Source organism: Mangifera indica, chromosome 15 (assembly GCF_011075055.1).
Source record: "Mangifera indica cultivar Alphonso chromosome 15, CATAS_Mindica_2.1, whole genome shotgun sequence".
Lineage (NCBI taxonomy): Eukaryota > Viridiplantae > Streptophyta > Magnoliopsida > Sapindales > Anacardiaceae > Mangifera > Mangifera indica.
Genome location: NC_058151.1, coordinates 3,692,496 through 3,714,419, shown reverse-complemented (window position 1 = coordinate 3,714,419; position 21,924 = coordinate 3,692,496). Strand labels below are relative to the sequence as shown.

The window sequence follows — 21,924 nt, the reverse complement described above, 5'->3', positions numbered from 1 at the left end:
TCTTTCTTTCACTACACCATTTTTGAATCTGAATTGTGCTCTATTCTGAGCATACTCTATTACGAGTGGACCCTACTATAGGTCTATGTTCTACTATAGACATATCCTACTACAAACGTGTCCTACTACGGGTGGTGTAATGTAAAATACCCTTTCATAATTTATAGTATGCATGCATGTGTTATATCTTACTAATCTTACTTTCATTTAAAACTATCCATAACCCACCAAACTATACTCTTGGGACGATCCCTGAATCTTAAGCCCCAAATTTTTTTTCTTGTTTTTCTTCTTCATTTCTTTTTCTCTCCTTTATTTCTTTTCCTTTCCTTTCTTTCTTTTCTCCTTTTTCTTTTTCTCCTCCTTTTCTTTCTTTCCAAAACTATAAATCACTGTTCATAAGACTGTTCACTTGGTAGAGCAGTTTTTTTTTATGCAATCTAACAATTCAAATGGTCTCTAATTCATACAAACTTTATATCATTGAAAAGAGGATTCAAAGAGTTTTCCCATAAGTTATAACAACACTCATGATTCATCAAATAAGGTAGTCAAAACGTAAGACGAAATCAATAACAAAAACTATATTTATTGTTCATTTGATAAGACAGTCTTTTTGTTCATACAATTTAACAATCCAAGCGATCTCTAATTCATCCAAGCTATAATAGCACTCATGATTCATCAGATAAAGTAGTCAAAACGTGAGACGAAGTCAGTGACAAAATGATAAATATCATCCAACTCACTGTCATGAACAAACTAACACTCATAGATACCCCAAATGGCAAAACAACATTTTCCAACTTCAAAATCATCATTTATAATATAGAGTCAAGGAATCAAAAACATAAAACATGAAACATATTAAGGATAATACCCCTTGCCTTGTTTCAAGTCAATCTTTGCAAGTTGACTTCCTCTTTTTTGTCTTGCTTCCTTTATCACCAAAACCACTTTAAATCAATACTAAAACACACTAACATATTCATATAACATGCTCCAATATATATAAACATAGGCAAAGGGAAAGGAAGGGTTACCAAGGCTTCCAAAGTGCTTCTTTGTTTTCTTTTCTTATTTTATCTTCCAAAACTCCTTCAATTCTTTCCTTTTTCTTCACAAAACAAAAGAAAACAACATGAAGAAGGTTGGTTGTTAGAATGGACAAGAGAAGATGATGGAAAAAGGCTTGAAGTTTCTTTTTTTGTCTTTTCTCTCTTTATATATATATATATATATATATATATATATATATATATATATATATATAAACACACACATACATGTAAACATATATATATTTAAATGTCTCTGGAACGTACTTAAAGGTATCACATGTCGTTGTCATCTAGATAACAACAATTCGTTTGGATGACACCTTTATCGCCCAAACAATATCCAGTTGGAGCAAGAGGGCTTTAGATTGAGAGAAGGTGTTGGAAGGAGAGAGTCACCGTCGTTCATCAGAAATTTGAAAAGGAAAAAATGTTACTTTTCAAAAGTTAATGTTAGGGGAAAATTGTTATTTTTTTCAAACCAATGGAGGAAATGATATAAATTTGTAGAATTTTAGGATTTAGTAATAAAATAACAATTTTACCTTTTTCTTTGAAAGAAAATTTTAATAGAAGTTAGTCTATGAATAGGTGTTTGAATTTTTCAATTACTGTGATATGTTTTTCAGATTAGACTAAAATTTGAATGAAAAATAATCTTTTAACCCCTTTTAATATTATTGTTAAACGATAATTTTATCCTTGATTATAATTGAAAATTTTATAATAATTTAACTTGGTTTTTGAAAGGTTGTGGGTATCCCTAAATTACATCAAACCTGGAGTGGGACGAAGTCCTTCGGCCTTTTAATAATTGACGTGTACCTATCAATTATCACTAACTATCAAGAACACCCTGTTCAGTCTATTTTGCTTCAGCCGACAAAGGATAAAACGGTCTTCTTTTATGCCGAACTTCAGGAAAAAAAAAAAATTAAGTAAATAGATATATAATTTTTTTATATTTATTTTATCATTTATATATATATATATTTTACATGTTTATATTAAATTTTAGAAAACTATAATTCAATTAATTTTATTAAATAATATATATATATTTAAAAATGAATGATTTTAAAAAATTCAAAACATGATAGTCAAAGTATATATCAAAAATTTAAATTTTTATATCATGTACTGTGTATTGTATCGTGTATTACGTTTTTTAAAAAATAAAATATTATAATATTAATAAAAAAGTAAGAAATTATAATTAACATATTATTATTTTGAAAAATATAGTAAATACCTTTAACATTTAAAATTTTTTCATATACACCCCTATTATACTATCATTTTCTTTAAAAAAATATATCGATTTTTATCGATAAAATGTATCGTATCATAGAATACGTATTATATCATATAATATATTTATTGTATCGTATTAGTCTGATAAACTTTATCATACGTATTATTTTTTATTTATATCTTAATGTATACTAATAATTACGGTTCAAACTGTAATTTAAATTAGACTAAACCGTATTTTTTCAGTTTAGTTTAATTTGATTTAAAAAATTTTCAAATTATTTTTTTAATTTGATATAAAAAAACTCTTAAACTATATCAATTCGAACTATACACTCTTAAAACTGAGGATGTAGTTTAATTTGGGTTGTAATCAAAAGTCAAGAGAAGACTTTGACGTTCCAAGTTGGTCTGGTAATTCAGTAATGACCACTTCAGAAACCACTCAGCATGCATTTTTTGGGACAATGTTTTCCAAATCGGATTATATGTTGATTTGGTGGAGGGGCCACTCATATTTAACCGACTGTTGGACTATTCCAGTGATTTAAAATAATTATTTATAATTTATTATTAAAAAAATTATATGAATTATTTTAACATCAAAATAATTTTTATGTATTATTAAGAAATACATAAAATTATATGTCTCATTCCAGACAAGCAACAAGAAATACTTTAAGGTTTTTAAAGTGGTTAGATTCATTACTCATAATCCTACTTCTAATATTATGTTATTGAAATTTTTAAAAATATTTTGCTAGTAGTGATATGAGAACAAAAACTATCATTCATTCATTTTGCACACGTATGTTTTTAATAGAGCAGGAGAAAGCAACCATTGAAATACTTTAAGGTTTTTAAAGTGGTTACTAGTGCATGAAATTTAGGTGTCTAAAGAGACATATTGATCGTACTATCCCAAAGGAATAAAAAATAAAAATGAAATGTTACCTCACAAAAATAGATGTAAAAAAAGAATGAATGATATTGATTAAAATAATCATTTTTTAAATCTTTTATTTATATATAATTATTTTTTTATTATATAAATATAATTACTTTTTAAGTTAACTTTACCTTTAAAAGAAAATGATTATGAGATCTGAGATTATTTGATTGATTAAGTATTTAATCTACTAATTTATTTTTAAAAAATTATTTAACCAATTAATTTATTTTTAAAAATTGATTGATTGGGTGTTTGATCGATCAGTCAACCTATCCATTAGCCTATTCAACTAAATTTAAATCCTATGATCATCTTTTTTTAAAAATAAAATCAATTTAAAAAGTGACTATATTTATATAATAAAAAAATAAAGATGATTATATATATATAAAAGAAAAAAAATGGTGTTTTAATTAATAGCCAAAAAGTGAAGTTAAACAAATTATGTAACAGTAAGACAAATATTTTTTTTTCACTATTTTTGGACAAGACTGTGCAATTTGAATCATCTTGAATGTAGATAACATGTTTAATTATTCTATGCTATCGACATAGTTATTTATTTATTAATAAAATTATACATACATATTTTAAATATATAAATTAATATATATTTAATATATATCATTATATAATTTAATAATTTTAAATTAATAATAAAAAATTAATTATTAAATAATACATAAAAAATAATATTTATTTATATATTAAAAATAAATATATATAATATTATTTTTTATGAATTACCTTATGACTTGGTTCGTCTGACGTTTGAAGTATAAATGAAGTGACTACGTACTCGGTTATTTAACCTGATGCAATGCCAGTCTGTATTCTGATTTTAGCAGCTTCATTGTCATCACCAAAAAGTCTAGAACTCCTCAATTCACCAGTTATATATGTTTCTACAATTATGGCACCCAAAATATCTATCAAAAACTTAATTTTATGAATGAAGTATATAAATATTATATAATATAATTTTAAAAAATAAAATAATAAAATAATAATAAATATGTCATTATTTTAAAAAATATAATAAACATCTATAAAAAATTTAAAATTTTTTATATATTATCTTATTATATAATCATTTTACCTAAAACATATATTAATTTGTATTAATAATACGTATTGTATTATATAATACATCTATTATATCATATTAATTATGATATATTTTATGATAGGTATTGTTTTTAATTTGTATTATATTCTATTATATCGTAAGATATGCATCATGTATCGTAGAATACTGATAACTATGTGTATAATGACTACTCTATTAAAATAGAATTACATCTTTTATAAAATTTTGATATAATGAAAATATATTTTGGGATATCTTCAAAATCAGACTGAAAAAATCAAGTTCATCGGTTAAATTAATAATATTTTCAAAGTTCATCTCTCATTTATAAATTAAGAACCTTTAGAGTTGCAATAGATTTCTACGGTTACAGATAGAGTTGATTTGGTGATGCAAACATGAAGTTGGTTTTCATGCAGTGCAAACAAATCTAACTAATTAACGGCCGTCAAGGCGATAACTTCTTCCTCGGGAGGCAACCCCATCTGCGGCTGCATTGGCATTGGGTTGCTGTGGCGGTGGCTGCTGCTCTGGGGTAGGGCTGCTGCTTGAACTTGATCGGTTTCCATTCAGACGGTAGCTTCTTCCCTGGAAAGTAACTCCGGCATGTGGATTGCGTTGCACCGGGGAGTTTATTTGAACCCCCTCGCCCCAATATGCAACCAGTTTGTGACTTAAAAATAATCATTAAAAATCACTTTATTAAGTTTACACTTTGATTCTAGCATACCACCGCGCTCCATAACCATGACGCTCAAACGGGTTAGCTATGTCTTAAGTCTTTGTTAGCCTTAGGTTAACATTGCAATACTGGCATCATCAACTTTTCTATAAAATTTTAAGTGGAAACCGAGGTGGTAGTTTTGATATCAAATAATATAAATCTTAGAAAACTATGTTTCAAAAATTAGTTGTTGAGATTAAAAAGTCAAAGTTATATAGATCTCCCATATGAGAAACTCATATTTTTTAATATGAGATCCAAATCTCATATTTTACACCTAAGATTCTAAAAGATTCAAGAGCAGAAGTAAAAAGCAAATAAACCCAGAAAAGGATACACCCAGAGAGGAGTCTTGAATATGTATTTTCCACTGGCAAGAGGATGAAGAACCGTGAGGAAGTAATAAAGATGGCCCGCGACCATACCAAGAAAATTCGGCAGCAGTGGAACCCCAAATATCAAATCCAGTGCAAGCATTACCCATGGAAGATAGAACCCTGTCAAGTTACATGCATTGTTTCAATTGAAAGTCTTAAATCGCCTAGGGCTGAACAGGCATCAACACTTGTAAGAGACAGTGTACCTTCAATGACACAACTCCATATATGTTGATTCGTGCATTTGGGAACTCACGGGCCCAAATATACACAATCATAAACACCAAGGAAGGTCCCATGAAAGGAGTCCACAGAAATGGAACAACAGCCATCACCTAAGTACCATTTTACATATTAACTGCAGATGGAAGCCTGAAAGATGGACTTTTTTTTCTCTTTGGTGAAGTAGTTGATGTCATAATAACAAGAATTGTAATGTATATATTTACTAACCAGGAGTGAGATTGCTCCAAAGATTAACATCCATAGGAAGTCTGCCGTCCTCTTGCCAAAAGGCCCTCTCTCTAAGGAAACACCATATTTTGCTCTACAAAATCTATCTCAAGTATTAGGTTTCTGTTAAAACAAATCAGACACCCTTGAATCTGCAGTTTCTGTACAGAAAGGGTTACAATAATTGGTGAAAAGAGTAAGTTTCTTACATTATGATGAGACGAATTGCGAAAGGGAATGAAAATGGTCCAAGGAAGAAGAAATTGTTAACAAGCCTCCAAATCTGCATCACCAGCAAATTTTATTTTGTGAGGTATCAAATATACTTAAGCTTTGATGAATCCATATTTTGCATTTACAAATGGAATTGATTCAATAACCTGAAAACGTCTGAATACATCTTCATATGTGAGAGCTATGTTCCTAGCATCATAAAGTTGTAAACGTTGAGCAGCTGTGGCCATTAAACAGAGCACTCCATAAGCCTTGCTCACTGGTGGCAGAGAGTTATAATATCTGCAAACAGTTTGAGCAAAGTAGTGAATCAATCACAGCTTTAAATAGATACTCATGGCAGCAAATAAAATATGCAAAGATTATGAAAATTTTGGTGGAGCATCTGATATATTACTCTGCTGGTGTAGACATGGCAAGAACTCTGAGTTAGTGTTGAAGGAGAAGGCTGTCTTTTTGGGGCTGTGGCATTGACTATTCCAAAGATGAAAAGGTGGGGGTTGTTGCTATTTCACAGAAGTCAAGTGAAGACTTTGGGCGATGAGTCTTTCCATGATAGTCACTGTAAACCCAACTGTGAATGGATGTTACAAATTCATGGAAATCATCTCCATTCTTGGAATTTTCACCTAGTCAATTCCAAGCACCGTATGGACCCCTCTGGGATGGAGCCAAGTCAACAGAGTGTTTGAAAATTCAATCCAATGTATCCTTCAAATTTCTCTTATTCTAATTTAATTTAGCGTAAATTGACCATTCCAGCAAATTTATTGGTTCAAACAATATCATTTGTCCTAAAAATAATTTTAGGTTTCTTATACGTCTATGAGTCATTTTAGGGGCTTGACTCATTCACTGAGCCGAAACAGTTTGATTGATTTGAATTACATTTAAAATTGAACTGAATTGTGTTAAGTTTAGATTAAATTGAAAACTTTTAATAGGCAAATACTATAGAATATAGCTATTTGTACAATAACAACTTTCCAGAGCAAAATCATGAGACTTAAGAACTTTAAGTAGAGGTATCACGGGCTGGGCCTGTACTTTTGGTACAGCCTGTGTTGGCCCGATACAGAAAAAAGCAGACCATGTGCAGACCCATGAGATTAGGCTCGTGAACCGACCCAACACAACCAGCTAAAAATATTAAAAATTATATTTTTTTAAAAATCAATTAAATATTAATTAAAAAGAATAAAAATTATAATTTAATAAGCCGACTGGCAAAAACACACAGGCCATCCCAATAAGTGTCCACAGGCCATGTGTCAAGCCAACCTGGCACAAAGATCCACCAAGTGATGGGCCTTATCTCACAACCCAACACATAGACCACATTGGGATCAACCCGATCCGATCCACTGGTATCTCTAAGTTTTAAGGCTTGTTAACAGCAATCTTCCAAATAGAAAATCAATCTTCACATTGATGCCAACTGAGACAAAACAAAATTTTACTAAGTTCTTTTTGGCTTATTGTTTATTTTTGAGGCAAGATAATCTTAAATAGGGTCGGATTCAAACTGAGCCTAAAATAAGTTAAGTTCAAACGAGTTTAAGTTTGAAACTTCAATATTTTCAAACTCAAGCTCGAGTTTTGGAGTGTTTAACTTGTCAAACTCATCAGCTAAAAATTTTAAAACAAAACGATATTGTTTTAACTAGTATATATTAAAATAAAGTCATTTTAATAATGAGCTAGTTAAAATTTCGAACTCAAATTGAGCTCAAACCAAACTTGAAGTTGACTATTTTGAAACAAGCCTAGCTTGAGCTTATTTGAAGCAAACTCGACAAGCTTGAGCTTGAGCTCGAGTTCAATTCCACACAAATTGAACCAAGCTTGAGCTCGGCTCGAATCTAGCCTTAATCCTAGAACAATCTTAACCCTTCTAGCCAACAATGACACAGAGTGGCTAAAACTAAAGACCATTTAAATAAGGCCAATTTTCAGAAGCCTCTCAGTCTGGATATGTTACAAATACTAAATCAATTGAAATTAGCTAAGTGTTGTACAAAGGTTTGAGATTCTTTGCAGAGACTCTCACAGATGGTTGTCTACTAAACTTCGGGACCAGATGCAAATAAGCTAATAAGGCCTTGGAATACTTGAGCAGAGAGTTGGTGTGCTCGAAAGAGCTCGCCATCTATATTCCAGACACTATCATTTCCAGAAGAAGTAAATGTGAAAGCTGGAGTCTGTACAAAATATAGGAATTAGATCATGGTTATTCCGGAAGAACAAGAAACATAAAAGATTTTAAGAAATTGTACCTTGTGTTGTTCCACGAACTCAAAGTTAAGGGGGTTTCCACCTTTCCTCGCAAGCTCAGTCAAGTGCCTGTAGGCATCATTCGTCATAATATTCAGATAATTGACAAGAAATTAATGCCAGATTACCAGTAGATGGATGAAGTTTTTAAATCTTAAAACAGAGTCTGTGACATCATTAAAATATCCGGGAGACATAGCACAACAGTTCAACAATTATTTCTTATCCAAGTATGCAAAAGACTTCCTAAGATTTGCAGGTCACTGATTACCACTTAAGAAACAACTCTATTATCATTAATAAAAGTGAAAACACCCCTAATATATTAAAAAATAGAAAATGGCATTTGAAGAAGGAATCCAAGAGTTTATAATAAAGCTAAATGTAAGGCTAGAAAGAGAAAGGCCTAATTTTACCATAAATATAACGTATGAGGACAGTCTTTAATCAATATCAGATGCAATAGGCCATCTGAAAGGTGTGCATCAACCACCAAACCATCAGGTGCTCTTTCATTACGGTTTGAGATTATGGCAGCACCAACACTAAGAAAACGTCCTTTGGATCGCAACCATCTTGTTTCTTTAGGACAGGAGTGAGGCATTGAATGACTTGACTTTTTGTTGCAGATGTTGCAATTCGTACGACAAGTCACTCTCTCAGATTTATTTCGACTCCCTGAAGTCTGTAATCTACCAAATCGAAGGCCCCTATCAGGGACTGCATGTGTCTTTCCTGATTCAACATCAAGGTAAGCTACCTCAGCTTCATATGGCCTAAAAGGAAAAAAGAAAAAATCATGAGAGCTTGAAAATGGGCTATTTAAAGAAAGACCTAAAAAACACATAGCAATAAGATAACTGGTTCTTTTGTTGTAGTGACTCATTAAGAAATACAGATTCACTAGGAGCATACCTCTGTCTCATAAATACTTTAGTTCCCGCATAATCATATCTCTTAGGGTCCATCCAGCGATATTTTTCACTCTCAGTGATCACATCTCCATAAAATCCATATCTGATAAACATGAAGCAGATGAATTCAGAAGAGGAAGCATATTATTTTTCTTGAATATGATTTCAACAGATAAGGTTAATAACACGAAAGGAGGAAATGGATGGCATAAGTAATTACAAAGATGGAGAAAGCAGAGCTTGCAGTACAAGTAGAGAGATCAAACTCTATGGTGCAATCATTCAGTACTGGAAAATGTACTTCAGTAACTTATACAACAGTAAAGAGAGAAGCTGAATAAGTTAATTAAATTATATACAAACAAGAAATAAAATTTCAGGTTCAGACTCGAGTACTAGATACAGTAATCAAATCACAAGGGAATCATAAACTAATGCCTGACAATAGACACAATTTCTCCATTAGAAATATGGAGAAGTGCATTGCTGAAAAAAATGAAAGCTATTATGACAGCTTCTTGCAGCAAGACAAATATGCACTTCACATAATTTCAACAAATATTTTGGTGCATGCATAAAAATATGAATTCAAATTATAACCCTTGTGAAATATTACTGAGAGTTTATAAAATTTTAGGCCGCCTATCTTTTGTCATATCCATATAAAAATAACATTATTGTATTAATAAATCACGAATTCAAATTATAAATTTGAGTTTTATATTCAAACTAAATCAAATTATGAATTCAAATCATTAATTTGAGTCAAATGTGAACCAAACTGAACTGAATTATTTTTTATCTGAACAGAATTTGAACTAAACTTAATTTTTATTTGACGAGTTCCGATCAAACTCAAACCAAACCATTTTTTATTCAAACCAAACTCAAACCAAGGGTGTTTGGGATCGACCCGCCTGAATCACCCCTAAGAATAATGTTCATGGTTCCAAAAGTCCAAGTCAAAAAAAGGAAAGACAAGGCATCTTCCAGTAACCAGATAGAGCAAAGAAGAAAAAGAAAGTTTAGAAAGACGGAGAGGTTTGGTTCGTTGAATTTGAATGGAAATGAGATTTAAGTCTGTGATAGGTTCACCAGCAGGTACAGGGTAAAAACACAAATTAAACCTCTCCGAGTAAGGTGGGTTGGGTGGCTATAATGCGCCCTTTTTTTTACGGCTGTTTAGGTGCCCCTTGCACGCTAGCAATAGAGAGAGAGAGAGAGAGAGGCAAAAAAAAGAAAAAAGAAAGGAGGCCGAGGAACTTTGAACAACTAGAATGTAACATCTTTTATAAAGCTTTCACTGGGGTGCATTTGTTGGAAAGAGATTTCATTGATGAAATTCTACAGAATAGACCGAGTCAGTTTGAGATTAGATTTTGACCTCCTGCTTTTCATTGATAAAAAAAAAGGCAGGCCATCTTCCCGGAAAAGAGATGAAAAAGACTTAGATATTGTGGGATATAGTACAATTACTCAATCAGCTGATGTTTTAGTTTAGCCTTCCTTGTTTATGCAAAGGACGTCTCATCACTTGGAGCAGTTAATGGCTTCCTTTTCTTTTTCTTCCATCACTCCTAAACTAGAGTACGACATTTTCCTTAGTTTCCGTGGTGTGGACACCCGAACAAACATTGTCAGCCATCTATATGAAGCCTTTAGTCAGAAAAAGATTAAAACTTTCATTGATGATTATCTTTATAGAGGAGAAGAAATTTCTCCCTCTCTTTTGAGGGCAATTGAACATTCAAAGATCTCGGTTATCATTTTCTCTAAAGGCTACGCTTCCTCCGTATGGTGTCTCAAAGAACTTGAAAAGATTGTTGAATGTAAGAACACGTATGATCAGATCGTAATACCAGTCTTCCATGAAGTAGATCCATCTGATGTCAGGAATCAAACTGGGGATTTTGGAAAAGCGTTTGCTGAGCTTGAAAAGTGTTTTATGGATGATTCAGAGATGTTGTTGAGATGGAGAACTGCTTTGAGGGATGCAGCCAACCTACATGGTTATGATTCAAAGAAATATTGGTAACTGTAAATTTTTTTGTCAATGTTTCTAGGTAATAATCTTGTTTTTCTTTTTTGGTAAGTACTTTGAAGCTACAAATTTTAGAGTTAAATTTATTAAATTGAAACACTATTGGTTCTACTTGATCATTGAGGTAAGGAATACCTGAAGCGGTTTATTGGCATCGTTAAGACATGAAATATAATTTTTAATTACTTTTGGTCAATAACGTTGAAAATAGAATTTTTTAGGAAATGTTTTCGTGCCTATTGGAATAAGAATTATGCTGTCTTTGTCTCTTTGTGATCAACTTAATCCTCACTTTTGTTTCCTTTTGTTATTATTGATAGGACCGATTCCCAACTGTTAAAGGAAATCGTTGAAGATATTGTGAAGAGATTGCGAGATATGTCTCCTAAATATGAACTGGTTGGTATAACATATAAAATGTTAAGAAAATTATCATATGTTGGGTCAAATGGTTTATGCATTATAGGGATCACACACGTTACTGATATAGGCTAAACAACCGTTGCCCATGTTGTATTCAATTAACTTTCAAGTTAATTTGAAGGTTCTTACTTGGTTAATTATGTTTGGCGAAAGTGGGAAAATATAGCACAACTTCTCTAAAATGAATTTCTTCCAATATTAGAAGAAGATAGAAAATATATATGGCACAACTTCTCTTTCTTAGATATTGGAGTGTTTGATGATTGAGATATACCAATTACTGAAGGAAGCAACTGGTTAATTATGAGAAATTTAGTAATTTCATTGATTAATGAATTGAGAAATTAAGATGCTCTTAATTATATATAGTTTTATTGCTGTATAAGTTATATGTAACCTTAATCTCTGAATCTGAATCACAGCTTTGGATGCCTGAGTCTGAATCACAGTGTTGGGATTGTCAATCACTTGTTTGGAGGCCTGAATTTCAATATAGGGATTTGGGGGTTTTGGATTTGTCAATCACTGAATTTCAATATGAATCGCAGGATTTGAGGTCTAAATCTGAATCACAGGGTTGGAGGTTCCTTTCTGTGTTTTTCCTTGTCATGGAGGCAATATCAGTGGTGTTTGATGTATATGGAAAAAGCAAAAAGAATTTTCTTCTTGCTGCATTTGTCTTGTCAGCCTTTGGTTTTATTATAACCATACATGCTTTTATCAGGAAAAGAAGAACTGCAGCATATAGACAAAAACCTGTGAGGGAACTTGCGTGGGTGGAGGTTGCCTTCTCTGTGCTCCAGTTAGTTACTTTGTTCATTCAATATATTCTAGCTGTTGCAAGAGTGAAGAACAGTTACAGCCCATCGCTTTTCCCGCTAGTCTTTGTCCTTCTTGTTGTTGTGTTTGCTTTCAAGAAGCAAAATTTCGCATAGCCAGGTACCCATTTGAATTTATCAATTTGGCTTGGTGTTTCATGTGCCCTTACTCTACTTACCATTTGACTTCCAATCAAATACTATTAATCTCATTGCTGCATTGTGCTATTTTAAGAGTATAACCTTCTTTAATTAAACAAGTAGGTAGCATCTCCTGCTTTTGACCACCTTAATTTCATGTTTGTAATGAAATTTCTGAAAATTTAGCTACTTTTATATAAACATGAATGCTTGTAGAGTAGTATATTGATTACCATTGAATGTCTCATAATTAGTCACTTATAAAGTAATGTTTAATCACATGATAACACACATAAGTGTATATCCAAAATAAACATGTATAATATTGCTCATAGTTATTTTACAAGCAAATGCGTGACTCTATTTGTCTCAAAAAAACAAATAGATCCAATCACATAAAATATTAACAAAAACTTGATCAACCTCTCTTGAATGCGTTCTAGAATCAGAAATATTCCTCTCGACTTTGGATTTGTTGATTTTAAATTTACTTATTTATTTTGATTTTGTTAATTTTGGTTGATTGTAGAAGCGGGTACTTGATCAGTAAGGGTGATGCAAACGTACTTCTACCTCAAAGGCCTCATTATAGTGAAGATTGATGAGATCGTAATATTAGTAGGGCATTCTTTTAGCGCGGTGTCAAACTATATATTTTTAATAAGGCCAAAACACTTGTTCCCACCCAAGATTTAATGTAATTTAAAACTCATACCCATTACTTTTTAAAAAATCAAAGTTTCACCAATAAACTAAATTATGTTAAAATTTTCGATTATAGTTAAAGAAAAATCATCATTTTAATAATATTATTAAAAAATATATAATTATATTATTAAAAAATATATAATTTTATCTTATTTTTCCTTCAAGATTTTAAAAACTAACAATCTCACTCTTATATAAACATTTTAGTTTTGAAAAGTGACTATTTTCCCTTTACACCTAAGTTTTTTTTTTTTTTTTGCCTTTCTGGCCACCATTGATCTCCAACGACTCCTTCTTTTTCCTTCGTTCGGCTGGTCTTGTCTCACTGTCAAAATGGTTGGTCGGCGCATGAGGTGCAATAAAGAGATCTATAGACGAAGATCTTTTCGTTGCACCGTGCGATGAAGATAAAGAGATCTTCATCTCTTGATCACACCATTTGACAAAGAGAGGGATCTCTTTGTTGCACCTTGTCCGCTAGCAAACCATTTCGACAGTGAGAGACGATCGGCTAAATGGAGGAAAAAGGAAGAGTTGCTAGAGATGAGTAGTGGCCAGAGAAGGAAGAAAAAAAACCTAGATGTGGAGGGAAATAGTCATTTTCAAAACTAGAAGTGTCTAGGCAAAGGTGAAGATTTTAGTTTTTAAAATTTTGAGGGAGAAATGAGATAAAATAATATATTTTTTATTAGGCCAAAGGGGTATTTTCCACTTAAGTTTTAATACAATCTCAAAAACATATTCATGTCAGTTGAAAATTTCAAATACTCACTCATGGATTAACTTCTGTTAAAATTTTCTATTAAAGAGAAGGGTAAAATCTTTATTTTATCACTAAACCCCAAAAGTTTTTATTATTTTCCGCTTTTGATTTGGAAAACTAACATTTTCCCTAATGATTAAGTTTTGAAAAGTGAAATTTCCCCCCTTCCCCACCTTTCAAATTTCTCGATGATTTTTTCATGAATGATGACAACTTTCTCCCTCCCAATGATAGCTCTCCCTTCGGTGTCTTCTTTCCTTCAAAGCCTTCTCTCTCTAGTTAGGTTTCATATGGATTCAAAGAATCTAGACGAGCCCCCTCTTTTGGATGATGAAGGTATCATCTTAATGAATAGTCATTGTCTAGATGACAACAATGTATCCAGACCAAGGGTTTGTCATCTCTGGTGTCTACCCTTAATTTGGATGCATTGTCTTTTGGAAGACATCTTGTCGTCCAAATGAAACCCAACTAGAAAGAGAGGGCTTCGAACAGAGAGAAAGAGTTAGAGGGAGAGAGCCACCATTGTTTGTCAAGAAATTTAAAAAGGGGGAAAATGTCACTTTTTGAAACCTAATCATGGAAAAATATGTTATTTTCCCAAACAAATGAGGGAAAATGATATAAAGTTTTAGAGTTTTAGGGTTTAACGATAAAATAACAATTTTACCCTTCCTCTAAAAGAAAATTTTTAACAAATGTTATCTCTTACGTGAGTATTTGGATTTTTCAACTATCGCAGGTATGTTTTTTATATTAGACTAAAAATTAGGTGGAAAATATTTTTTTGGCCCCTTTTAATATTATTATTAAAATGATGATTTTACTCTTAATCATAACTAAAAATTTTAATAGAATTTAATTTATAAGTGAAACTTAAGTTTTTGAAAGTTGGTGAGTATTTGAATTACTTCAAACCTGGGGTTGGTGAGAAGTCTTTTAGCCTTTTAATAATTGATGTGTACCTATCAATTATCACAAAGTATCAAGAACAATCTATTCAGTCTATATTGCTTTAATCAACAAAGGATAAAACAGTCTTTTTATGTGCTAAACTTTAGAAAAAAAATTGAATTGTGCAAATATCACAAACTATTATAAAATTTAAGAAAAATTAAAATATTTGAAACTTTAATAAAAGTCTTATAAAACGCTCTTGGTGGAAAAAAATTGAAATAATAATCCCAAACAAATTATAAAAAATAAATATTTTAAAAATAAATTAAACATGAAAAAATGTGAGAATTAAACCAATTTTTGTTAGTGTATTTATTTTGTTTTTGTAGGTCTATTTTCACATAATTATAGTCCTTAAGTTAGTTTTAATTGGTTGGTTTCTTCTTTTTTATGTAAACTTTGTGGCTAGGGTTGTGTAATTTTTTTTTTAATTGTTCTGTGATGGTTCTACGCAATGAATTGAAAATTAAAAGGTTTTGCCTCCTAGATTTGTTTTTCTAGTAAACATCTTTGTTCTTTTGATTTTATTATTTTTCTTAGCCAATACTTTGACTCCTTTCAAATTGGCATTAGGGTTTGATGGGGTCTTACAACAAGCTTGAAAAATGGAAAATTCTCATGTCTTACAATCATGTTGGGTTTTTGTTTTTAATGGAAAAAGTAAATTTGAGATGTGGCGTTTACAGATGAAAGAATTTTTAAAGTGTGTTGGAGTTTGGCATTTGTACATTTAAGGATGATAAGTTGAGACTAATTGCAAAGGTAAATATGAATAATAGTCGTCTATGGCTTATTTCCCTTAATTGTGGTGATTTACCTTGTTTTAGTTTTGTAACTTTTGATGATACTTGGGTGTGGCATTTAAGTTTTAGGCACTTGAATTTTGGGAGGTTGAGTTTTCTTCCTAGAAAAATTTAGTTTCTAGGCTGCCTTCTATTACTTTTCTTGACAAGCAGTGTGAGTCTTATATTTTGGGAAAGAAACACAGAGATCCTTTTCCAAAAGGAAAGGCTTTGAGAGTTAATAGACCATGGGAATTAATTTATTTAGACTTGTGTTCAGTTGAGGATATTTCCAATGGTGGTAAAAAATATTTTGTTACTTTTTATTGATGATTATAGCAGGAAGACTTAGGTGTATTTTCTAAAAAATAAATCTGATGCATGTGATGTGTTTAAAAGTTTTAAATACTATATGGAGAAGCAAAGTGGGCACTCAATTAAAATTTTGAGGATTGATAGAGGCACTGAATTTACTATTTGTGATTATTTTTTTAAAGAAAAATGGAATTAAACATCAATTGACAGCTAAATATACTTCTTAGCAGAATGTTATGGCTAAGAGAAAAAATAGAACTATGATGGACATGGTGAGGTCCATGATGCAACCTGAAAATATGCTTAAAGGGTTTCAGGTTTATGTTTTGAACAGGTGTCCTACGAGGTGCAATTATAGGAAAACACCACAACATGTTTGGTCAAGTAAAAAGCCAAATATTTCTCATTTAAAGGTATTTGGTTGTCTTGCCTATGCACGTGTTCCAAATGCTCTCAAGAAGAAGTTGATGATAAGGCAGAAAAATGTGTTTTTATTGGTTACAGTCATGAGACAAAAATGTATAAGTTGTTTAATTCGAATATAGGGAAGGTGATTGTTAGCAGAGATGTCACTTTTGATACGCAAGGTGTTTAGGATTAGACAAGTAAAAAGCCAAAGACATCACCACAACTGTCATATAGGCCTCCATATGTTGTAGATAAGAGTTCTTACAGTCAACAAAAAGAACAATTTATGAAACCAACTAGAGATCCTTTATCTTCTACTATGTGGACTTGTCTTGTAGAGTCATCTAGTCACCCACAAAGACAATGCCAGTTACCAGCCCGCTTATGTAATACCCTCAAATATGTTTCAGATATATTTATGTCTTTTGGCCCTACTTTGAGAGATATCTAAGTTTAAATATACATGTCCAAATGTATGTGGATATATATATATATATATATATATATATATATATATATATATATATATATATATATATATATATATATATATATATATATATAAATCTATATAGATAAAACAAAAAAAAAAAAAAAAGGCAAAAACTAAACCAATATGTATATAGATATATAGAGGGATAAAAGACAAAAGTTAGGCATTTTCATCTCTTCTCTTGTCCTTTCCAGAAAATCAGCCTTCTCCATGCTTTTTTTTTTGTTTTTTGAAAAAAAAAAAGGAAGGATTTGAAGAGTTTTGAAAGACAAGTAAGAAAAGAAAAAAAGATGAAGCACTTTGGAAGTCTTAGTAATCAAAATATCTCTTTTCTTTTCCCTTTGCCTATGTTTATACATATTGGATGCATATTATATGAATATGGTAGTGTGTTTGGCATTGATTTAAGGTGGTTTTGGTGATAAGAGAAGGAAGACAAGGAAGAGAGAGTCAACCTAGCAAAAATTGGCTTAAAATAAGGTAAGTGGAATCATTATTGGTATGTTTCATGTTTTATGCTTTTGGTTCCTTGGCTCTATGTTATAAATGATGATTTTAAAGTTGAGAAATGTTGTTTGCCCATTTGGGATATCTATGTGTGTTAGTTTGTTCATGGCAGAGAGATGATATTTACCATTTTGCCACTGACTTTATCCTACGTTTTGGCTGCCTTGATGAATCATGAGTGTTATTATAGCTTTTTGGAAAGCTCTTTGAATCTTCTTTTCAATTATATATAGCTTGTATGAATTAGAGACCGGTTGGACTATTAAATTGCATGAACAAAAAGACTGTCTTACCAAATAAACAGTAAATACAGTTTTTTGCCATTGAATTCATCCCATGTTTTGGCTATCTTATTTGATGAATCATGAGTGCTATTATAGCTTGTTGGAAAGCCATTTGAATCCTCTTTTCAATGCTATATAGCTTGTATGAATTAAAGACCATTTGGGCTATTAAATTGCATGAACAAAAAAACTGTCTTATCAAATAAATAGTGAATACAGTTTTTTGCCACTGAATTCATCCCATGTTTTGGCTGCCTTATCTAATGAATCATAAGTGCTATTATAGCTTGTTGGAAAGCTCTTTGAATTCTCTTTTCAATGATATACAACTTGTATGAATTAGAGACCGTTTGAACTATTAAATTGCATGAAAAAAAAGATTGCTCTATTAAGTGAACAATATTGTGAACAGTGATTTATAGTTTTGAAAAGAAAGAAAGAAAGAAAGAAAGGAGAGAAAAAGAAAAGAAGAAGAAAAGAAAGAAGCACAAGAAAAGGAATTTGGGGCTCAAGATTCAGGGGTCATCCTAAGAGTATAGTTTAGTGGATTATGGATAGTTTTAGATAAAAGTAAAGTTAGTACAATATAATGCACGCATGCACGCTATGAACTAAGAGGGGGCACTTTATACTACACCACCCGCAGTAAGGCATGTCTATAGTAGGACACATCCTTAGTAGGACATAGACCCATAGTAAGGTTTACTCGTAATAGAGCATACTCATAGTAGAGCTCAATTTAGATTCAAAAATGGTGTAGTGAAAGAAAGGAAGAGAGCTCGAGCTAAGAAAAGTGTCAAATCCCTATAGTCAACTTCCCAAAAGTATCAAATAGACATCAGATGAGACAAAGTATGACCTAAATAGTAAAAAATGAATTAGATTATCCCATCGATTTCTTATGGAGATTATGATGTGAGATTGAGTCCCAAGTGTGAATTAGAATAGGAAAGAAGGTAGTTTACTTAATTCTTTCCCCTTACTGAGTGTTCTTATATCTCACTTCATTTTCTTTTATTATTGTAGATACAGGTGATCGTGGTAGCTACGAGATAGGATCAGGTCAGTGAAGATAGATTCGGCTAGAGCATGTTATCTTTGGTTTATGTTACATGCATACAGTCATATGTTCTTGTTGTCTTTTGACCTTTTTGAGATGATTGTACAGTTGTATATGATTACTCTATATTTTCAGATGCTTTCAGATAAGTTTTCATATGAGATATATACATCTTTTGTTTGCTTTTAGATTTTCAGTTTTCTTAGAATAATTTTTAAATACTTTTAGTAATGAGTTTAGTTCAAAGTAGTTTTTTTTTTAAATAGACGCTCCAGATATTAATTTGTAACATTTCTCCTTCGGAGGGTAGTAATTCTAAGGAGGGATGTTACATCTTGCAAGATTATATTGTTGGTAATGATAATGATTTATCTAACGAGGATATTGTGACTTTTGCATTATTTGCATATTCTGATCCTGTCACTTTTGAGAATGTTGTAAAAGATGACCACCGGATTCGTGCAATGGATAAGGAAATTCATACCATTGAGAAGAATGACACATGAGAGTTAACCACTCTACCAATTGAAAGGAAGCTAATTGGAGTCAAGTAAGTGTAAACGACCAAATTTAAACCAATTGGAGAGGTGGATCGCTTTAAGGCCAAGTTGGTTGTTAAGAGCTATAAACAGAAGGCGAGTATAGATTATTTTGAGGTTTTTGCCCTTGTTTCTAGACTTGATGCTATCCAAATGATCGTTTCGCTTGCTACTAATAATTATTAGAAAATTTATCAAATGGATGTAAAGTCTACTCTTTTGAATTGTGTACTTGAAGAAGAAGTGTATTTTAAGCAACTTGCAAGTTATGTCAGAAAACGCCAAGAAAATAAGTTTATCGATTGAAAAAAGGCATTGTCTGGGTTGAGGCAAGCTCCTAGAGCTTAGTATACTCATATTGATTCATACTTTGCTGAGAATGGTTTTCTAAAATTCCCATATACACATACTTTATATATTAAATTTAATTCTAGAAGAGATATTTTTATTGTATGCTTATATGTGGATGATTTTATATTTACTGGCAATAATCTTAAATTAATTTATGAATTCAGGGAAGTCATGATTAGTTATTTTGAGATTACAAATTTGGGATTGATGTCTTATTTTCTTAAAATTGAAGTTTCTCAGCAGGATGGTGGAATATTTATTTCGTAGAAAAAATATACTAGTGATATTTTGAAGAGGTTTAGAATGGATATTGCAAAACCAATGATGACCCCAGTTGAAGAAAAATTGAAGTTAACAAAAGATGGGACTGGTGAATTTGTTGATGCTAGGTGAGGAGTCTCGAATACTTGACTTTCGCAAGGCCTAATATTACTTTTAGTGTTTGATTGATCAGTATATTTATAGAGTGTCCACGCTAGTTACATTTACAAACAACTAAAAAGATATTAAGATATATCCAAAGTACGCAATCTGATGATATTTTTTATTCATATGATGTTGAGATATATCCAAAGATATTGAGATATTACTTTTAGTTTTGGATTGATCAGTAGATTTATGGAGTATCCAACTAGTCACACTTACAAAACAGCTAAAAGGATATTGAGATATATCCAAGGTACGCAATCTGATGGTATTTTTTATTCATATGCTGATAATAGTGGCCTTGTTGGTTATACAAATAGTGATTAGGTTAGTGATATGATTGAAAGGAGGAGTTAGGGCTGAATTCAAATCGAGCCAGCTCGAGCTCGGCTCGGTCAAGCCCAAAACGAGTCGGCCCTAGCCGAGCTTGAGCTCAAATTTTCTAATTAATTTTTTTGATATAAAATAATATCGTTTTAATCAATATGTATTAAAACGACATCATTTTGATAACAAAAAACGAGTCGAGCTCGAGCTCAGTTAAATCGAGTCAGCTTTAGTCGAGCTCGAACTCGAGCCAACTCTATGTGAACCGAGCCGAGCTCAAGCTCGGCTCGAATCCAGCCCTAGGAGGAGTACTTGAGGTTATATTTTTTATTTGTGGTCTGGTGTATTTTCATGGTTTTCTAAAAGTAGTAAGTTGTGGTTTTATCAATAACTGAGATAGAGTATATGGCAACAACAAATAGTACTACTCAAGCTATATGGTTGAGAGGGATACTTGAGTTCTTACAACAGAAACAAAATAGTCGAACAAAAATATTTTGTGAAAACAAGTGAAATGGTATCATTCCACTATGCCTTCACATCAAACGTTATTGGCTTTGTTCCAACAATCGATGCAGATTTATTCTCAACAATAGATTCAGGTTATTCTACACAATAAACATCCTAAGCGATATCAACAATTTAATCACTGGGGTATTTTTTGAATTTTCTTTTCTTATATAAGTAGTCATGGGAAGAGTGCTTTGATTGAAACTGTAAAAAATAAGTATTTGTTAAAAAACTACTTAAAAGGGCTTTTTGTAAACCCTTCTAACATCAAATTATTGATGGTAAAATCCACTAACAAGAAATACATAAAATTATATGTCTCATTCCACACAAGCAACAAGAAATACTTTAAGGTTTTTAAAGTGGTTAGAATCATTACTCAGAATCCTACTTCTAATATTTTGTTATTAAATTTTTTTAAAATATTTTGTTAGTAGTGATACAAGAACAAAAACTATCATTCATTTAGTTTGTACACATATGTTTTTAATAGAGCAGAAGAAAGTGACCATTGACTAGATACATCCAAATACTAGTGCGTTAATTCTAGGCGTCTAAAGAGATTTATTGATACTGCTATCCCAAAGAAATAAAAACTAAAAATGAAATGTTACCTTATAAAAGTAAATGAAGGAAAAAATGAACATATTGGTTTAATTAGTTATTTTTTTAAATCTTTTATATATATATAAAATTATTTTTTTATTATATAAATATAATTATTTTTAAGTTGGTTTTACT

The 21,924-nt window shown here is 31.3% G+C and overlaps 3 protein-coding genes across 3 annotated transcripts; 1 reads left to right on the top strand and 2 right to left on the bottom strand.

The window, feature by feature from the left end:
• Positions 1 to 5,371: 5,371 nt before the first annotated feature.
• Positions 5,372 to 6,800, bottom strand: LOC123197770 (derlin-1-like). Its single transcript, XM_044612150.1, has 6 exons — positions 6,540 to 6,800; positions 6,289 to 6,424; positions 6,118 to 6,191; positions 5,909 to 6,002; positions 5,655 to 5,790; positions 5,372 to 5,575 (listed from the first exon to the last, which is right to left on the bottom strand). The coding sequence occupies exons 1-6, from the start codon at positions 6,554 to 6,556 to the stop codon at positions 5,373 to 5,375; spliced, it is 660 nt and encodes a 219-aa protein (XP_044468085.1). The 5' UTR covers positions 6,557 to 6,800; the 3' UTR covers position 5,372.
• Positions 6,801 to 8,087: 1,287 nt separating this feature from the next.
• LOC123198072 (ceramide kinase-like) lies at positions 8,088 to 9,444 on the bottom strand. The gene is made up of 4 exons (XM_044612644.1): positions 9,332 to 9,444; positions 8,833 to 9,192; positions 8,419 to 8,485; positions 8,088 to 8,343 (listed from the first exon to the last, which is right to left on the bottom strand). Exons 1-4 carry the CDS (start codon positions 9,442 to 9,444, stop codon positions 8,206 to 8,208), a joined length of 678 nt encoding a protein of 225 aa, XP_044468579.1. The 3' UTR covers positions 8,088 to 8,205.
• Positions 9,445 to 10,763: 1,319 nt separating this feature from the next.
• LOC123197767 (disease resistance protein RPS6-like) lies at positions 10,764 to 12,912 on the top strand. The gene is made up of 3 exons (XM_044612146.1): positions 10,764 to 11,361; positions 11,692 to 11,770; positions 12,217 to 12,912. The coding sequence occupies exons 1-3, from the start codon at positions 10,844 to 10,846 to the stop codon at positions 12,727 to 12,729; spliced, it is 1,110 nt and encodes a 369-aa protein (XP_044468081.1). The 5' UTR covers positions 10,764 to 10,843; the 3' UTR covers positions 12,730 to 12,912.
• Positions 12,913 to 21,924: the final 9,012 nt, after the last annotated feature.

Coding starts and splice junctions, on each gene's coding strand:
- LOC123197767 (XM_044612146.1), top strand. CDS start 10,844: ATGCAAAGGACGTCTCATCACTTGGAGCAGTTAATGGCTTCCTTTTCT. Junction 11,362..11,691: donor TATGATTCAAAGAAATATTG/GTAACTGTAAAT, acceptor TATTATTGATAG/GACCGATTCCCAACTGTTAA. Junction 11,771..12,216: donor TGTCTCCTAAATATGAACTG/GTTGGTATAACA, acceptor TCTGAATCACAG/CTTTGGATGCCTGAGTCTGA.
- LOC123198072 (XM_044612644.1), bottom strand. CDS start 9,444: ATGTTTATCAGATATGGATTTTATGGAGATGTGATCACTGAGAGTGAA. Junction 9,193..9,331: donor AAAGTATTTATGAGACAGAG/GTATGCTCCTAG, acceptor TTTTCCTTTTAG/GCCATATGAAGCTGAGGTAG. Junction 8,344..8,418: donor AGTTCGTGGAACAACACAAG/GTACAATTTCTT, acceptor TATTTTGTACAG/ACTCCAGCTTTCACATTTAC.
- LOC123197770 (XM_044612150.1), bottom strand. Junction 6,192..6,288: donor ATGTATTCAGACGTTTTCAG/GTTATTGAATCA, acceptor CTGGTGATGCAG/ATTTGGAGGCTTGTTAACAA. Junction 5,576..5,654: donor TGTGTCATTGAAGGTACACT/GTCTCTTACAAG, acceptor GTAACTTGACAG/GGTTCTATCTTCCATGGGTA.